We start from the raw sequence: 19,004 nt of genomic DNA on the forward strand, positions 1-19,004 counted from the left end.
ACAGCGCAGGGATCACACATTACATTTTACTAATTTGAGTCTGTATATTCTCAACCAATGCTTAGCATAAAGCTTCACAACAAGAGGAAATGAATGCAGTTAAGTATGACGACAATAATAAACACACACCAGAACTGTAATCTGGACAAACCTATGTAAAGAACACAGATATTTAAGGCTAATGTAGATATGTGTGTTTATTACCACATTACTGCATTTATTTTCATACTGAATTTTGGACTGAAAACACGGTTACCATGTAATCCAAATGCACTTGGAAAAATGAAAAAACTAAAATTGATATTTTTGGTATTTTTTTTAAAATGGGTTTTACAAAGGGCCAAGCAAAGTTACGTGAACGAAGGCTAAACATTCTGATTAAATATGTTATTTAATTCCAAAAAGAAGTTACATAGGCATACAAGTATATATACAATAAACATTTCAGCATACAAGTTATTCATCCATTTTTTCGTGTTTCTTTTGTGGATGCAGCTGTAAGAGGTATGCCCATTAAATATTATAGCCTTATTTTCACAGATGTCAGGAGATGCTGTTATGACTAGTTTGTACAATTTCAACATACCATTCATTACAGCTCTATATGCAATTTTAGGGGAGCAGGGATCCAAAGCCTATCCTGGCAGCATCAGGCAATTGCAGGGGAATGGACCCTGAACAGGATACCAGTCCACTCATTCAAACTCTTGAATAGGGCATATTTGGAGTCACCAAACAGCCTTACCCTACAGACTTTTGGAGTGGACTGAAAGACAAAGAGAAGAAGAACTCGAGGAAACCAATACGAAAGCTGAAAGAACACAAGCCTCAAACCAGATAGTAACTAGTCTGGGATTTAAACAAGTCAATGGAGTCCAAGTGCTTATTACAGGTGATTCTCTCCCAATTACAGACGCTCTTTAGTTACAGAATTTCCAGCACCGACAATTTAATGATGAAAATGATGTGTAACTGGCAAAAATCTGAAGGGCATCTTATTTAATGTCTGTTTTTATTGACTCCTTCATATACTTTACCACGAGTCATTGTGGTTATGCCTATATCTTACTCATTTTCCCACATGCTGAATAAACTGTTCTAATAGTGTAAAATTACATATGTTAAGCAATTACTCAGACAGTTTCTAGCGCCATTTAGTGGAATGCCTCTTGATGTGTTAAATGAATTACATTTTGATTTAAAGCTTGAATGCTTAATGGGAAAAATCAATGAGTTGCCAAACTAAAGTGGAAACCTGCAACCTTAAGACCTGTCAATGCATAATGAAGAGGCTCACATTACCTTAAACAGGCAAAGCATGATGAAACACAAAAAGAAATATTCATTAGCTCATACACCTCGTAATTAATTGGAACTGTTAGCAGTTAATTACAATGTTCTATGCAAACTTCCCCTTAAAATAACTGATTCATAACTAAATGCAAGAAGATTTCAAAAATACTTCACTTATAATGAAGTAACATTGTTGTAATTTTAGATTACTGAAAAAGCCACCTTTTGATTTTCTTCGATTTCCTTCCTCAGTTCTGTGTTTACTGCCACTCTCGTCAGTGATCTGTTGAAATAAGAAAAGACTGCTAATGCCATTAGCTTGTTTACATCTAAACTGAGCAATAAAGCAGATTTTACCTCCTAAAACAATGTCCATCAAACTATATGCTTAAAGTAACTTTATGCTTTCTTGGTGACAACAGTTTAGTTGTAATGTTGATTGATCTAATGCCAGTTACATAAGCAGCAGGAGGCATCAGAATTATTTTATTGTTTTTAAAAATAAGAAGAATTCACCATTGAAATTGAGATTTGAAAAATATCTAGGATAATGGTGATGGAATGCATTCAGAAAAAAGCAGCCACTGTATGTTTTATTGCTGTCTTCAAAGTAATCTCCTTGAAGCTCAATGTACAGAATGCCATGGCTATGCTTTAAGCACCCTTGGAGGTACCTGCCTGACATGCAGTTGAGCTCATGGGTTATAGCAGTTTGGATCACATTGTTCCATAAAAGGTATAAGCACAGCAGAACCTTATCAAAATTGCCCTGAGACAAGTCAGGAGTTTAGTGAGGTGATGTTTTTCAAAACAAATCAGCATTCAAAGATTCAACCAAAAGCATTGCATAAAGATGACAATTGTACTGGTGGAGCATACTGATATACTGTATGTACACTGGAATGGTAGTGGCATAAAGGAGTTCTCACTCATCTACTGTTTTATTTGTTTTTTTTAAAACTTGAACAAATAGTTGCATAAACAATTTATTGCTTTATTATGCATTTTACAGCACATGTTAATAATATTAGACAAAGTGAACAAACACAACATTGTGATATTAATTCATCAGAGAGTTATCTAAGACATAATGTCCCATGTGTAAACATACTTGTAACTTGAACTCAATGACTACAGCTAGCTGTTCCCTAATTGTTTAGCTGTCAGTCACAGAACTATGGGAGAATGGCAGTCCACACCTCCCTGCTAAATAGTTTAAATTCACTGTCATGTTTTCGAGTATGAGATGCTCATCTGAAGCCCTGTTACAACAACTGAATGAAGTTAATGACTGGTCCATATTTTTTTTATCCACCATTCTGGTGTAGACTTTCTTCAGCATTTGGGAATATTTTATTTCTACATGAGTCAGCTGGTTAAGACTCAGCTCAGAATGATAGTTGACATTCTCCTCAAGAATCTTTTAAAATCTACTTTTTTAAATCTACTTAACCTAGTTCAGGGCTGTGAGATGGTGGAGCATATCCCAACATTACTGAATGCTAGACAGGAAACAGCCATGGTCAGAATGCCAGTCCATCACAGGGTCATCCATCTCATACTAATAATGGTGCCATTTTAGAATTGCCATTTAACCTAAACTTCTTATCATTAGCATTGTGGGAGGAAAACCAGAGTACCCAGTGAAAAATCCCATGCAGACTCACACGCAGAGTGAGCGAGAACATGTAAACTCTCTGGGCATGAAAATCAAACCTAAGAGAATAGATCTATGAAGCAGCAGCAGCCCAGAGCAGAATTCATTGTTCGTTCATTGATAGCAAGTGTTTCTATTGCTAATGCAGCAAGGTATCTCCAAACTATGATATTAAAACCATCATACTTGACTGCTGTCGTTAAGTCTTCACTGCAAAAGGCAATGCTACATTGTCTTCAGATATAATGGACAAATTCTATCTTTGCATTATCTGGCCATGAAATACTATGTCAGAACTGTTAAGAATTATCCATGTCCAACACAAGGTGAGTATACATATTCTTAATAATGATCATGTCAAAGTGATTTCTGCCTTCCTTTTCTACGGCAGACTGTGATTTTCTCCAGTGTTTTTATGATAGTGGCACGTTCAATACTGAATTAAGCTGAGATGAAAGAAGTTTGTAGATCACTAAATTTTCATTAGATTTTTTTTGTAACTCCCTGAAAATGAGTATAATTTATTCTTGGAGACACTTTGGCAGGATTGTCCCTTTCATTTGGGTAATATGACTCTGACTTTATTTTTTTAGTTTTAAGAAATTTATTTTGCTTATGACATGATGTACATCTACAACCTGTGGTTTGGCAGCATCTCTCAGATGATAAGGGGAAATTTACAGAATGCTGAGTAGGGATAACCTAATTCTGGTTTACTTTGCAGGTACAGATTTTATAAAGAGGATTATAATTATCTATTATTGAGGGTAGCACAATAAATGTTTCACACTTTGGAGATTGCACATCTGACAAGAAACAAATGAAAGTAACATCAATTTTCTGAAGTTGTTTTTTCCTGTTACACTTCATTATATGTGTCTAAAACCTACAAAAAGATAGGCAAAATGAAATGTTAATGTTAACATGAAATGTTAACAATATATAATACTGTGGAAAAATCTGCATGTGTAGGTACATTTTTGTGGTAAATATATATGTGCATTGCATATATTATCTATAATTAAGATAGATAAAAAAAAACAATGTCAATAGTTTCTTCTTATTATTAAAACATTATTGCAAAACTAACTTTTTCAAAACTATAACTACTAACTCCGTATTCATGTACTAGTTTTGAATGAAATCTTCAGCAATGGCCACTAGATGAAAAATATGAAAATTACTTTTCATATTCAGTACACAGACATTAATTATATTATTTTTAAAAATAAACAATTTGATCATATTCTACTTAAAAAAACACAACTCTATTATTAGAATTTATAGTACTTTAAAAAAGAAACCATTTGGACTAATACTACTTTTAAAAATATCTAGCAGTACATTCACTTTGCATTACATAAAATTTTAAAAAATTAAATCAGCACAAAATTTAGATTTATGTTCAAATATATTTAATGAAATTAGCCATTACCTTGCTTTAATAGGAAAATTTTGACTAAGATCTCTCATTATCTTCAAGGCATCATATTTTGGAGCTGAGGTAATATGAGCTGCTGCCTGGAAACTGAGATCTAAAACAGATAATAAAAAGCCAAAAGAATTTCAAGTAAAGATTGCATTTAATAACTCAACTAATGCTAACAAAAATAGTTTGCTTTTTCAGCAAGAAGTAAAAGAATATAGGGGTAGTGTTGGCTTTACATCTGCAAAAATACTGGAAATATAATTTTCTGGGTGTCATCTTATAAACTTTTACTATTTCTCACCATTTCAAGATTTAAAAATGGATTTATTCCCTGGTTCTTGTTGCTTGGATAACAGGCAATATGACATTAACCTCAATAATGCATATAAATGCAAAAAAAAAAAACCAATTTTACAGTATATGTTGATTAGATTAGATTGGGCAACAAAATGTAAACTGAACCGATAGCAAAAGTCTAAAAATGATAAATATATAAACAAGGAATGCAGTGTTTGAACAGGGCTTAATTTCATACTACTCATCAAGAAACCCTACAAAAATAAGTTAGGATATCATACTGTAACTGGCAATTCTGTAAAAAATACAGCTAGAGAAATTTGAGTCTGAACCATAATTAACAAAGGGAGACTTAACTGATTTATTTACAACTTTGAACAGGCACATATGCTAGAATAAAGTGATGAAGTGCCCTGGCACTTGATATATCCCTTTTCATCATCATTAACTGCCATAATTCTCCTTTTCTAGGGTGGGAAGACATGAAGATCGTAAGGATCCACCAAGGTACATAAAATAATTTTTAAACCACTATACTTATACAACTAATATATCTAATATAGGATTTAACTATACAAAACACCAAGGCTAAGTAAAACATGTAGTTTAGCCATTGTGAAGTGGTGGATTAGCACATTTTCGCATTAGCAAAGTTAGTTAACAAGCTGGCAATGTGACAAAGCCTTTGCATAAGAACAGCCTTTAAAGACACATGTTGATCTTAAATAAGTGTAAAAAAACCATGAGAAAACAGTGTCTATTAAAATTCTAAAGGCTTCTGGCCACAAATGAATATATTAATATTGTCTGAATCGAGGACAAGGAGTAGAGAAGCTGATGCCTGTTGGATCTAATTCTGTGTAGATTTCAGAGAGCTTTAGATTGAAGAGTCATGTACATTGTACAATTTTAAATAGAATGTAATGGGGTCAAAAAATTTGAGTTTTTTGGTTTATTACATAAGACTCAATATTTAATTTGCTGCTTTATTTTAGAGAAAATGTAGCTTTTAAGGTGAATAAACTGTGTGACAAAGACTATAGCTATACTACAATAGGCCTTATATGGGAAAACTAACATTGCTTTTAATTGAGAGCATTTCACCAAGGGTTTGGCAAAAAGGTATGGAGAAAGTTAAATCTAGGTAGAGTGTAAGAGCACAGGATAAGAAGTGCTGAAATGCCAGCAATTTAGCTCAATGATGACAACATACTGTTAGGAACAGCCAAGGGAGAGGTGAGCAGATACAGGTGAATGAAGGCAATTATTCGAGGAGCTACTGAGAAAGGTAAAAAATTTTACAGCCAAGTATGAGAGAACCTTAGCAAAGGGAAACACTATATCTGTTATTCTTTTGAACCATCATATAAACAAATCAAAAGGGGATAAAAGTTAATTTTAACAAAGAATTGAATTCTGAGATGTGAATAGATATGCTAATACAAAGAACCCTGGGAGAAATATGGAAATGCATATTAAACATTAGGAAGAAGTGTTACCTGTTCTGTTTAAGCTTAGATAAGCAAAACAGTTTGCATTTTTCTGTGAGAAAATGTGAAATGAGGGCTTTTTGAGATTTGTTATTTAACTTGTTCCTCATAATTAGCTTAAAGTAACTTATATCTGACAGAAGTACAAGACCAAGGGCAAATTGTTAAATCAGCTAATTTTGGCTAATGTCAATTACTAAAAATACCCATCAATCCACAGTATAAAACAAGGAACCTACTGGTTTGACGCAGATATTTATTTAGCCATGGAGAGGAATAGATGTGAGACGGACAATATGCCTGCTTTCAAAATTGAGGAATGACACAAATTTTTAACATAAGAACAATGTTCCTGTTATGAAAAGGACATTTATAAAGACACACTGAAAATAAGATGCTGCCTAAGGATGAAAGTGCAGCGCTGCTACCAAGTGAAAATTCAAGCAGACCAAGCCTGCTTCATTATGGTGCATCTTTTCAAGGAATGACTTAGTTGGATTATGAAGAATAAACTCTTTAAATTACATGGACATCTCTCTACTGGTTAAACTGAGGCAAAGATTGCTGTATCGAACACTGACTTAAAACATTCAGGTTGTATCTTTTCTTCTACTTTTGACTTCTAATATTTAATATGGTCCATAGTTTCTCTGCAAATAACAATTACATTTTGAATATTTCCTCACTGAAACATGCCTTGGTTATTGATATTATCTGCACCCTGTATACTTGTTTGAGAGATTTATGATTTGCTTAGCTCTTTCAAAGGAAGAGATCTGGCCTTGTTGGACTTTGTCTTTTATGTTAAGATGTGTGCTGTGCACATTCTGATATAACTGAGCAGCCATTTCAAGGGTAATGAGGTAGCCACCTTCTAACCTCTGCTAAGGTTTAGAAACTGAGTTCACCAGCCTCTGTTGCTCTGTTTGATTTGTGCAGCCCTTTCAGGGGTAATGAAGTATCCAGCTTCTGATCCTGGTAAAGTATTTAGAACCTGAGGTCACCAGCCTCAATTGGTTTGTTTTGACTTATGCAGCCCTTTCAGGGAAAGTGCCCAGGAAAGTATTACTGCTTGCTCTGTTTTGAAACTTAGGTCACCAGCCTTGGCCATATTGCTTGATTTGACTTATGTGTACAGATATGAGTGATGAGTGGATGTCATGAGTTGTACATCAACAGTCACATTTTAGGCATTTCTAGTATTAACTTGTCCACCAATATAAATAGAAGCCTAGAAGTTAAAATGCTTTTTATGGACACTTTTAAAGCCCAAAACAGGAGAAACAACGTATTCTCCAATACAGAGTTTCCATTCATTGTTTGTGATTGTGAGACGAACATCTTCATCAAGACATTGTCTAAAACAATCCAAGGTAAGTTATTTTGTATCTTTTGATGTAATTTATAAATGTTGTGACATTGTGCACTGGATGAAAGTATTTCACAAAATAATTGTATTTATTTTGAGCCAAAAAGATTTAAAGCAAGGTCTTTAATAGGGATTCGACGGAGGACTCATCAGAGAACAGAGCAAGGGTTAATAAACAAGGCTATAAATTAACTGATAAGTACAGGGTTACCCACAAAAAAGTGTCCAGCATCCACCGAGACGACTCTTGTCTTCTCTGCAGCCGAATTGGCGGCTGCGATTGTGTCACCTGCCTTGTTGCCTTGCTGTCTGACCCCTGGAAACCACTTCTCTGTATAAAATATTTATTATTTAGTTTTTTTTATTTTTTTTAACCAGGGGCTAATAGTTATTAGTTCACTGGATTTCTTTACTCTTGAACATGCTACATACAATTGTATTTCAGTAAAACATTTCCGCTGTGTATCAATTAACTGTTTGTCCCACTGACTGACCTTAACATTTGCTGATCAAGTTTTTAGGAAACACTACTCTTTAGAATTTAAACATGTAATTAGTAGGATTAATTAAAATTTTGGGTATAAGTATAATTTGACACTATAGCAGACCACACAAAAATGGCAGCTTCAGTCAGATTTCAATGTAATGCTTTGATCTGTAATCTTGTACCCTTACAAAATTTTGGTGGATATAGATCAAAAGCAACAAGTGCTGAACTGCAGTGTACTTTAATTAATTTATTAGATACAGCATTGATGTTTACAGGTTGTACATTTACTGTATGTAGTCCATGTAATGAACGGAACATTTCAAGCACTGTACAGATTTGAACAGGTGAAAAAAAGTATTTTTGTGAAATATGAACAATGTTCACCTCCTCTATGTTCTGTCTGTTGGGGACACCGTTATTGTGCTGCATAAGTCTTTAAACCGACCAAGACATACAGTCTCTCCAGGCTTGTGTTGTGCACAGGGATTGAAGTGGGCTAATAGGCTATTACCAGCAGTTCCCTCTTCCTGCTTTGCAAAGCGGAGGGCAGTGGCACATCTCAGTCTGACCTCCAAGGGAATACCTTAGTTCTCCACAATATTGCATGGATTTTACCAAAATGCTGCCACAACTCCCCACTCTTTGAAGTTTATATATATAAGTACACATCAATCCAATCCAGCATGAATTTGTATGTATTTTACATTGCATCAAGAGGAGTAAGAAGAAGCTGTCAGAATAGCATGCAATGCATTTACCCAAGGAGATCTCTTGCTAATCACATCTTTTAGTTTTGCTGAAATTTTCTTCATCCACTTTACATCTGTCTTTTTTCCTGTGCTGGCCAGCTGCTGTTTTTCACTTGCCGGCAGCCCCATTTCTCTTCACAGTTATAGCCTCAGCTTGTACAGTGGTGTTGTTCTGCTTATGGCATTCAGTTGCATGAAAGGTACTCACTATTTCTCTGAGCAATCACAGCTGAGATGAAAAAAGGACACACTGCCTAAGAATACCCCACTTGCTACAGCTTTATTACTGACAAATATGAAGAAATCAAAAAACATGTGCCATCTTATTTTTCTTTTTTCTATGAGATCAATAATTTGAACCAAATCTGTCATGTCATTTTTGAGACTTTGGGTATTTATATTTTCTATTGTGGATATCCCTAAATACTGATAAATCAAAACGCCCTTTCTTAGTGTATACCTATTGCACTATACATACCATAAAGTCAAATTTCAATCTTTACCTAATGCTACTTTAGCACCAGCCATCCAACATGTACACAATCAATTCTGCAAAAGAATAAAGCAAGTGAGTTAAGAATACTTTCTTTTTACAAATGTGACTTCACTCATCCACTGCAGCATGCCCTTCCATTTACAGGCAGGCATGAAAAGGACACACAAACCACCAAATAAGCTGAGGCAACGGAGAACATTTGAAACTTTACAACTTGAGCATCAACTCTCCTTAATAGTCTTGTACAGTGAATTTATTTGTTTTTTTTTCCACAAACAGGAAGAATAGCACTGATAAAAAATATAGCACTACTGTGTTCTATTTTGTAAAATCCTAAGGTGTAGTCCCATAAATGCATCAATCCATAACACATATTGCGTCTGAAATGTCTGAACTCCGTCTGCTTCATGTCTTTGAAATCTGTCATTTATTATCTCTGTAACCTTGTAAACTGGTTTGACTTTTTCCTTAAGCCTTGGCTACTGCAAACATATCTTGTTATCTTTCCCCTTTGATATATTAGAAATTTTCAAACAATCTGCAATGTTGTAATTTGCTTTCATAAATTTCCTAAGGTGCTTATGCAGTTATTATTTTTGTATCATCTGGATTAAACCTGCATCCAAGGAAATTCACAAATTCGTTACAACTGCTACAGTCATTTTTTTAATACTACAGGCTGGTTTAATGACTTACTTAGGGTCAGAAAATGAGACAAAAACTGAACAGGCACCCTCGGGCTGTAAAGTCCAGTGCCTTAGCAACTAAACCATACTGTACTTCCGGCCACTTCAGGATCACAGTGACTTGTAATTTGATGAACATCATTTTTCTTGTTTTACTCTTGGGAAAGGCATCAGTTCACCTGAGCTTGAGGTCAGTGAGTCACTTACTGTAAAGTAATGTTCCCTGATATGTCTTGATATAAAGAATGCTGAAAATAACACAAATGGACATTGTCTTACTTATAGTACAAAAGGAAATGATTCCCTTCATGACCTACAAGTTCCAAAATAACAGTCAGTTGTGAGTTTAAGACAAAAGAAAAATAGCTACTGTATAGTTCATATTACTTTTCTAAGTGTGTTTCTGCAGGACTCTGTCATTCCTAAAGGGATATAAGTCACTCAAGAGTGTTTTTTTACAGTATTATGCAAGGAAACAACCTCAAAGACATCCCCATATATGCCTTTGTCCTTACTTTCAGCAGCCCTCTCTATATGTTCTTTGGTCTTTCTGGGTCCTTTTTTCTTGTCAGTTACATTTAATGCTCACCTTGTGATGCTCAGACCAGTTCCATTTTATCTTGACTATCTGAGTATTACTTTACCTCCATCTATTCTCAAAATACTAACAGTTTATTTTACACTTCTGTTGATTTTCTTGGCTTCTAGTGTAATTGATGTATTTACCATGTAAATATTTATAGCCTGTAGTTTTTGAGAAACATGGGGATTAATACAGATACAAAACATTTTGTGTATTTATTCCAAACCTAATTTAATAATTACCTACATTGATACTCCTGTTATACAACAAGCATATACTAATATGAAGTAATTGCATCGTATTTATACAGGGAGGTATTTCTTGACAATACAATAAAGTTAGAGGGGCATAAAATAAAGCTTTGACACCAACTCAGAAAAATAGTCACTTAAATGACACTGAATGAAAATACTAGTGGATTACTGTTTCCCTCACAGATGGAAACAGTATTATGCAGCTTACATATAATATATGTAAATCGTATTGAGCTGTATTGTATTCTATTCTGTATTTGTTTAATGTGCCTGTGTACCCAAATTCATCAGACCAAACTCCTAAAATATGAAATTGTACTTGGTAAATACAGTTATTAATATTGTGATTATATACTAAAAATATTAAAGCATTGCTTCCTCTGGAAAATTCTAATCTATTACTTCTGTATAGTGACTAAACCTGGGCTAGGAGCATCAGGAACCAGATTAAAGGCAGCCTTTCATAGACTGAAAGTTTATTGCTGTGCATTTTGACTTACAAATCCACAGTTACTTACACTGTTTATACTAAACTAAACTGACGGTCCATTATGAAATATTGAAGGTTAATATAATAGAATACAACAACATAGTCTGTCTTGAGAAGCGCTGTTATTTCTCTAGAATTATAAATAACAATGCTAGTAATCCCAGAGTCTTATTCTCTATGATTGATCGTCTGCTAAATCCAGGTCACTCAATGGAATGCCTCCAAAATACTTCCAGTGAAACTTGTGAGGCTTTTGCTGTATTTTTTCAATCACAAAATTAATAATATTAGAAATAATATCGTACATCTCCCCAATACTGAACCACTTAAACCCCAGTACTCTTTTCTAAACAAATTAAATTCTTTCACCAGGATAGATTTACATAAAATAATTTCTCAACTGAGACCCTCCACCTGCGTCCTCAACCCAATACCAACAAGTTTTTTCAAAGAAGTATCTGGCATGCTAATTGATAATATTTTTGACATAGTACACTCATCATTAGATACTGGGGTCTTCCCAGACTGTCTTAAGACTGTTGTAGTTAAACCCCTGCTCAAGAAAAATAATTTTTTAATAATAAATAATAAGAATTTTAGACCTATTTCTAACCTGCCTTTCTTAAGTAAAATTCTAGAGAAGGCAGTCATTATGCAGATTAATGACCACCTAAATAAACATGCTATTCTTGATAAGTTTCAGTCGGGTTTCAGAACAAATCACAGTACAGAAACTGCATTCATTAAAGTAGTAAATGACTTGTGGGAAAATGCAGGCAGAGGCCGTTTATCTGTTCTCATCCTCTTAGATCTGAGTGCCGCATTCGATACAACTGATCACAACATTCTTAGAAATCACCTTAGTCAAGGACGGGCCTCCCTGGCAGTGTCTTAAATTGGTTTGAATCCTACCTGGCAGGTAGAAAATTCTTTGTAAGTTATGGTAATTATACTTCAAAGACACATGATATTCTATATGGTGTTCCACAAGGCTCTATCCTGGGTCCGCTGCTCTTTTCGATTTACATGCTTCTGTTAGGTCAGATTACCTTGGGGCATAACGTGAGCTACCATAGCTATGCTGATGACACACAACTGTACTTATCAATAGCGCCTGACGACCCCGACTCTTTTGATTCACGGACACCATGTTTTACTTGTGTTTCTGAATGGACAAGTAGTAATTTTCTCAAACTAAATAAAGAGAAATCAGAAATTTTAGTGATTGGCAATAATGGATATAATGAGGTTATTAGAAACAAACTTGATGCATTAGGATTAAAAGTCAAAACGGAGCGAAGGAATTTAGGGGTAACTATTGACTTAAATCACATATTAATCAGATTACTAGGACAGCATTTTTCCACTTAAGAAATATAGCAAAAGTTAGTCCCCTTATAACATTGCAAGATGCTGAGAAATTAATCCACACTTTTGTTTTCAGTCAACTAGATTACTATAATGCTCTCCTCTCAGGACTACCCAAAAAAGACATAAATCGATTGCAACTAGTGCAGAATACAGCTGCTAGAATCTTAACTAGGAAAAGAAAAGTTTTGATGTCACTACATTGGTTACCTGTGTCATTTAGAATTGACTTTAAAATCCTGCTTATAGTTTACAAAGCCTTAAATAATCTCGCTCCATCTTATATTTCAGAATGTCTTTCATCTTACACTCCAAATCGTAACCTCAGATCTTTAAATGAGTATCTGCTAAGAATTCCAAGAGCTAAACTTAAAAGAAGTGGTGAGGAGGCCTTCTGCTGTTATGCACCTAAAATCTGGAATAGCTTGCCAATAGGAATTTGTCAGGCTAATACAGTGGAGCACTTTAAAACGCTGCTGAAAACAGATTACTTTAACATGGCTTTCTTATAGCTTCATCTTAATTAAATCCTAATGGTCTGTATATTCAATTATTTATCATGATTATTCATGGTGGCTCCAAAATCCATACTAACCCCTACTTTCTCTTCTGTTCTTTTTCCGGTTTTCTGGAGTGGCGACCGGCGCCACCACCACCTGATCAAAGCACTGTGATGTCCCTACATTGATGGATTAAAGGCCAGAAGTCCACATGACCGTCATCATCAAGTTGTTTCATGAGAACCCTTAATACCATGAGGACTGATTGAGGTCATTTATGTTAGGTAGAATGCCTATTTTAAATGCAGATTTAATATTTTTCTCCAGCCGTCTGGAGTTTTTTTTTGTTTTTCCTGTCCTCCCTGGCCATCGGACCTTACTTTTTTTCTATGTTAATTAGTGTTCTCTTATTCTAATTTTTATTTATTTTGTCTTTTTTCTCTTTCTTCATCATGTAAAGCAGTTTGAGCTTCATAATTTGTATGAAAATGTGCTATATAAATAAATGTTGTTGTTGTTGTTATAGTTACAACCACCTTAAAGCATATCTGCATAAGGAAAGAAACCCCCAGAGAATACCCTAATACATTCGGGAATAATATGCAAGTTCCATACAAAAAGCACCTTAGCCTGGAAGCAAACCAGAGTCTAAGAACTGTGAACTAACATTGCTATGTGTGGCACTTATGGTTTTTTAGTTTAAAGATGACCATGCATCACTGGCTGTATTATAACGGGGCAGAACTACTTTTAGATCAGTTTTTGTATTTATTGTTTCTTGAACAAAATTAATTTAATGCATTTTTTTTGTTACATATAATACAGATTATCATAACCAATGACTGTGACAGAAGGGGCCCTTAAGGTAGTACCCACAAAAAACAGAAAACCAGAGAATAAGGGTGAAAATGATCAGAAATATACCTTTTCAATACATAAGTTATACTTTACTAGGGTTAAACAATGGAAAACTTAAAATTTCAAACAAACAATGCCAAAATAAGCGCTAAACAAAACCTAATGATCTTTTGGGGCTCCCTAAATGCCTGTGGATTCCTGTCTATCTGGTGAGGTGGCTTGTTCGCTTCAGGATCACATTAAAGCACTTAACCTCTCACCTCTATTTTCCTAATTTCTCTTGTCTGTGCCACTCAACTCATAGTTCAGGTTATTGTTCTATTCCTGGTTATAGTACTGAAACTACTCCTGGAAGGTTTCTGAAACTACTACCAAATTCTTCTAACTTTTCCAGAACATAGTGACTTTCCTATTTTCATTGGCTTCCAAATTTCAGCAAAGCTCTGGTTTCAAACTTTGGTTTGAACTAGAGGTCTATGCATGTCTCTGATTCTCTATACTTCCAGATTAGGGCTCTACTTATGTTCTTCCATAATGTCTTTGTTATGCTTTTTACCTGCCTGCCAAGCATCCAGCCTTTTGCTAGATGTGCTAAATCTGCATTATACTTTTCTTCAATTCTTGACCTCAAAACTATAGGGTGAATTTCACAGAATTTCTGAATTTACTGAAATTCAATGTCATCCTAAAGACATACCTCTTTACCAAGCATCTTGGAACATCTTATATTCTCTACCCTTCTGCTCTTTTGGTCGATGTCTTTAGTTGTACTGGTTCTACTGACTGACAAGCTAATTCAGCTTTGTTTGATTATTAATATTTCATATTGCCTCAAGATTAACTATATTGCCACACTTCTTGATGTCTATCTTGAATTTAGTATCGCTCAATATCTACACTTATAGTATCTAAACTATCTAAACTTCTATTAAGGGATCACCTAACTAAATAAACAATAATCTTCCTCTTAGCAATTGAGTGTTCATTTCATTCTCTGCCAATTCTGTACTCAGTTAGCCTCTGACTGAAAAGTGGATTTAAATTCCCACCTAGGGTCACTTCTAGCTCAGATTGTAAATGACATGTAGAGTCAGGAACAGATTTCAGTTTGCTCCAGGAGCACAAGGTACTGGTGTCCAAGCCCTCTTGATCTTTCAGTTTCCCTCTGAAGAGGTAGTGTCTCCAAAAACTGCTACTTAGCTGCCTTCTCCATCAGACCCATTAGTTTTCCTAAGGGCACTATTGAGGAGGAAGTGTTGCTTCCTAATATATATATTATATTATATATTTCTCCCCTGACATTTATATGCACCCTAGTAGCCTAAGCAAGCATTGCTTAAATTCTCACTCTTACAATAATAAAGTTGGTTCCAAAGCCCAATGAATTTCAAAAAATCTGCCACACATGGCCCTCCATCTGACATACATAGGAGCTTTCCTACTATTATCAATAAGAACTTGTTCTGCTTCTGGATGGAAACATGACATTTTAGGTGTGCCATTTTGGTAGTAGTCTTGCCCTTACAACCTTTAGCCAACAGAGCACCCTGTCACAGATACTAGTGTAATTAGTATCACCTCTTTTACAGCCAACATGTTCATGTATTTCAAAAGAAAGAGATACTTAAGATGTATGACACCATGAAATAAAAAGTTACATAAACAGTAAGTAGGGTCAGTAGGATGCATAGAGAAAATGGGAATAAAGAGCTAACACTGGTTATGAGGAAGAGTATGGCGAATTTGAAAAATTGCAGGGAATACGCAAAGGAAGCAAAGAAAGCTAGGGGGGCATTGCATGTCCTAAGGCCACATCTATGTTGAAGATAAGATAAAATAAAAAAAGAGGAAGGAACAGCAAAATAGGACCTCAAAGACTGAAACATTCATTAAATACTGTAGTCTCAACAGAAATGTCTCAAAGATTTGCAGTGCTTTGACAGACCCAATGTGGAAAAGAAATGGTTGCCTACTAACACAAAAGGTAAGGATTATTAAAGATCTGGGTGAACATATGCCACACTGGGTGGGACTCCAGAAAATTAATCACTTTATGCTATATACCTAGCATGTATGAAATTAAAGGACACAGGCTAGTAACAATTCTAATCTTGGAAGGGAAATACTGGTGGTGATCTGGGGGCAAGAATATGGCTTCATGGTAATGTACAAGGGAACCCTACAGAGGGAGCCATCCAGTTCCAGATCAGTCATTACATTTTTTTTTTAATTTTACCTAATTAATCTGTAATGCGTGTTTCCAATAAGCTGCCTTTTAACATACACTGTCATTTTGTGCCTTTAAGCTTGATCTCATTATCTTTTTAAATTTTGTACCAGATTTTTGCATTTTTTCTAAACTCATATTCGCTTGCACATTATCTTTTCTGCCACATCATTGGAAAAACATGCAGAAAACGCCTTTTAATGATTAGCAGATTAAACCACAGTAAATCTAGCGGTACATAAAAAGTCTGAAGGTCATCTTTTAAGAATCTGTACAGAAAATAGCCTGTTTACAACTAGTTCACATATTCTATTCTGATCTTCCTTTTAATGTTTCCATAAAAAATGCATTGGGAGGGTAGAGAAAAAGTGTTAGTAGTTTTGAATTCACCAGAAAGAAATTGCAGGTTTGTCATTACTCTGACATTCACAAACTGCACAGTTTTCCTCAGTTTTTAGACCAGGTGTTAACACTGGTGTCATAATTACCACTTTACGTGAAAGGTTACAAAAAAAAATTCTCTGGAAACCTAAGTGCAATAAGACATGATCTCAAATTGAATCTCCCATATACAATAACCTTAAATTTGGCAACTCTATAAAAAAAATATGACTGTACCTTGAAGTTCCCAAACTTTCAGTGGAGCCATTTCATTTGCACTTTCAATCAGGTGCTTTCGGAGTTCTCCCAACTGTTCCTTTAAATAGGGATATGAATTTCTTTGGAGATAAAAAAAGAAACACATGAAAAGAAACATTTCAGTTAAACATGTAATTTTCGGCATACTCAATGCAAATTATAAATTCAAGTGATTTGTTCCCTGATTAAAAACAAAGGTCAAAATGAATGTCACATTAGTACCATGGATTACTGATTTCTTTTCAAGATGACCATTCTTTAGATGGGACACCAGTTCATTTCAGGACATTTTCATTTTATTATTAAAAAAAATGTACGTGAACAAATACCTGTGTACTTATGAAAAACAATGGGATGTGTTCACTATGGAAAGGTGCTATATTGTAATAGGTTGGTAGTTTGTTTATGTCTTCTAATGTTATTGATAATTTAATAGATTAGGATCACAGGCATTATTATTAGGTTAGGCTACAAATTTAAGATAAAGATGTTCTCTTTAAAGCAAAAACGTCCAGGTTTTCAATGTTAAATGTACCAGTAAATCTGGAGCTGTAAAAAAATGTTTGTAATATAATATGTAAAAATATTTAACCTTAATATTTACCATGCAATTCTAGTATACCAACTACTGTTGGACATTATCATTTACTTCATATGCATTTAACGTCAGTCACTGAGATGTTGTTCATTCAGCAAAAAGCTCTGAGCTCCTTAAGAAATGCAGAATTCAGATTCATTGGATGGATTTACACCATCATCATTAACACTAGAATTACCAGAGTCTATGAAAAAAACTCGTAGATCCGTCTCACCTTAAATCGCTTCTTAAAACCCGTTCCCACCTCTCTGCCAGCCTCCTTTGTCCTGTAAATGTGCCGATAAAAACAAACTGCAAGCAGCCGGCTATTCCATCCCCCCACTGACTTAGAATGTGCACAAACTTCTCCCAGCTCAATGCCTCGATTATCTGGGAGTCAAGTGGAGTTTTAGAGTGGAAATAATAGATTGTTATTTGGAAAACATGCATTTCATGTGTGTTGCGTTTCTACAGTAATCTGTCTGATTGCGCTGAACTTACTGTTCTGTACTATTCTGTCCTCTGCATGTCCTGGAGAACAAAAGAAACACCACCATACAGTAACATGTGCGAACTGGCAAGATTGGGGAAAAAAACACGCGGTCACTGATTAGAAACCACAAGATGAATGAAAGAGACAATATATGTAAAAACATCATCGCACTAATGCAATATTATTTGAAAACGAACAGCGTCAGTTCGTTTTCAAATAATATTGCATGTACTGTGCGTTGAAACTGCTACACTGAATAAGCTGACGCCTTCTGTAACAGCATCAGCGTGTATTCAAACCCGATCTGACGCTGTTCGTTTTCAAATAATATTGCATGTACTGTACTATTTTAGAAAAAAAACATGCATTTGATTTCAGTCAGTCTGTAAGAGCCAGTGTAAATGCATGATAATTGTAAAGGTTAGCTTTACAAATCAGCAGTTCTTAGCATTGCACCACGCAAGCTGTCCTATCAACCGCCTACTGTAACTTGCTTTATTTTTTCTTCACTTATAGTCTAGAATGAAAGTGCACTTGTTTTGTTATACTTGTACACCAACATATGTTCCTGTGTTTGAGCAACACGGGCATGCTCAAAAAATAGACGTGTAATGTCACGAAAAGTGCATGCCGACACTTCAATTCGCAAGCATTGGTACGAGAATGCAGTCACAAGTACACTGCAGTGCTATAGCGCATCTTTATGTGAAAACAGCAGTGTCAGATTTGGGGGTAGGGAAGGATCCTGAACACGACTGAGAGAATGAAAAGTGAATTAAAAAAAAAAAAAAACTAACCCTTACAAGTATCATAAATTACACTGGCTGTTACACATTGAAATCAAATGTATGTTTTTATTCTAAAATAGTAAGAATAAGAGCAGTTTACTTCTCAAAACTGAGTCGTGGGGGATCGAACCCATAACCTTTCGATTACTAGTCAGCAGCTGATACCATTACGCTACCGTGGCAGTTATAGTATGTGTCAATGTGGCATGCTAAGGTTTGTTTTTTTTCTGCAGTTATATTTTTGAATAAAAGCATACTTGTTCTGTTATAT

General features: G+C 34.9%; 1 protein-coding gene across 2 annotated transcripts in view; it reads right to left on the bottom strand.

Annotated features, from left to right (window-relative positions):
- uggt2 (UDP-glucose glycoprotein glucosyltransferase 2) overlaps positions 1-19,004 on the bottom strand; it is a 652,370-nt gene that overhangs the window by 405,651 nt on the left and 227,715 nt on the right. For both annotated transcript variants that reach the window (XM_039745402.1, XM_039745404.1), the window contains exons 9-11: positions 16,855-16,955; positions 4,386-4,485; positions 1,516-1,576 (exon numbers count right to left, since the gene is read on the bottom strand). In XM_039745402.1, the coding sequence (XP_039601336.1) occupies positions 1,516-1,576; positions 4,386-4,485; positions 16,855-16,955 (262 nt within the window). The remainder of the gene's footprint in view (positions 1-1,515; positions 1,577-4,385; positions 4,486-16,854; positions 16,956-19,004) is intronic.

This window comes from Polypterus senegalus, chromosome 2 (assembly GCF_016835505.1).
Source record: "Polypterus senegalus isolate Bchr_013 chromosome 2, ASM1683550v1, whole genome shotgun sequence".
In the NCBI taxonomy this organism is placed as follows: domain Eukaryota; kingdom Metazoa; phylum Chordata; class Cladistia; order Polypteriformes; family Polypteridae; genus Polypterus; species Polypterus senegalus.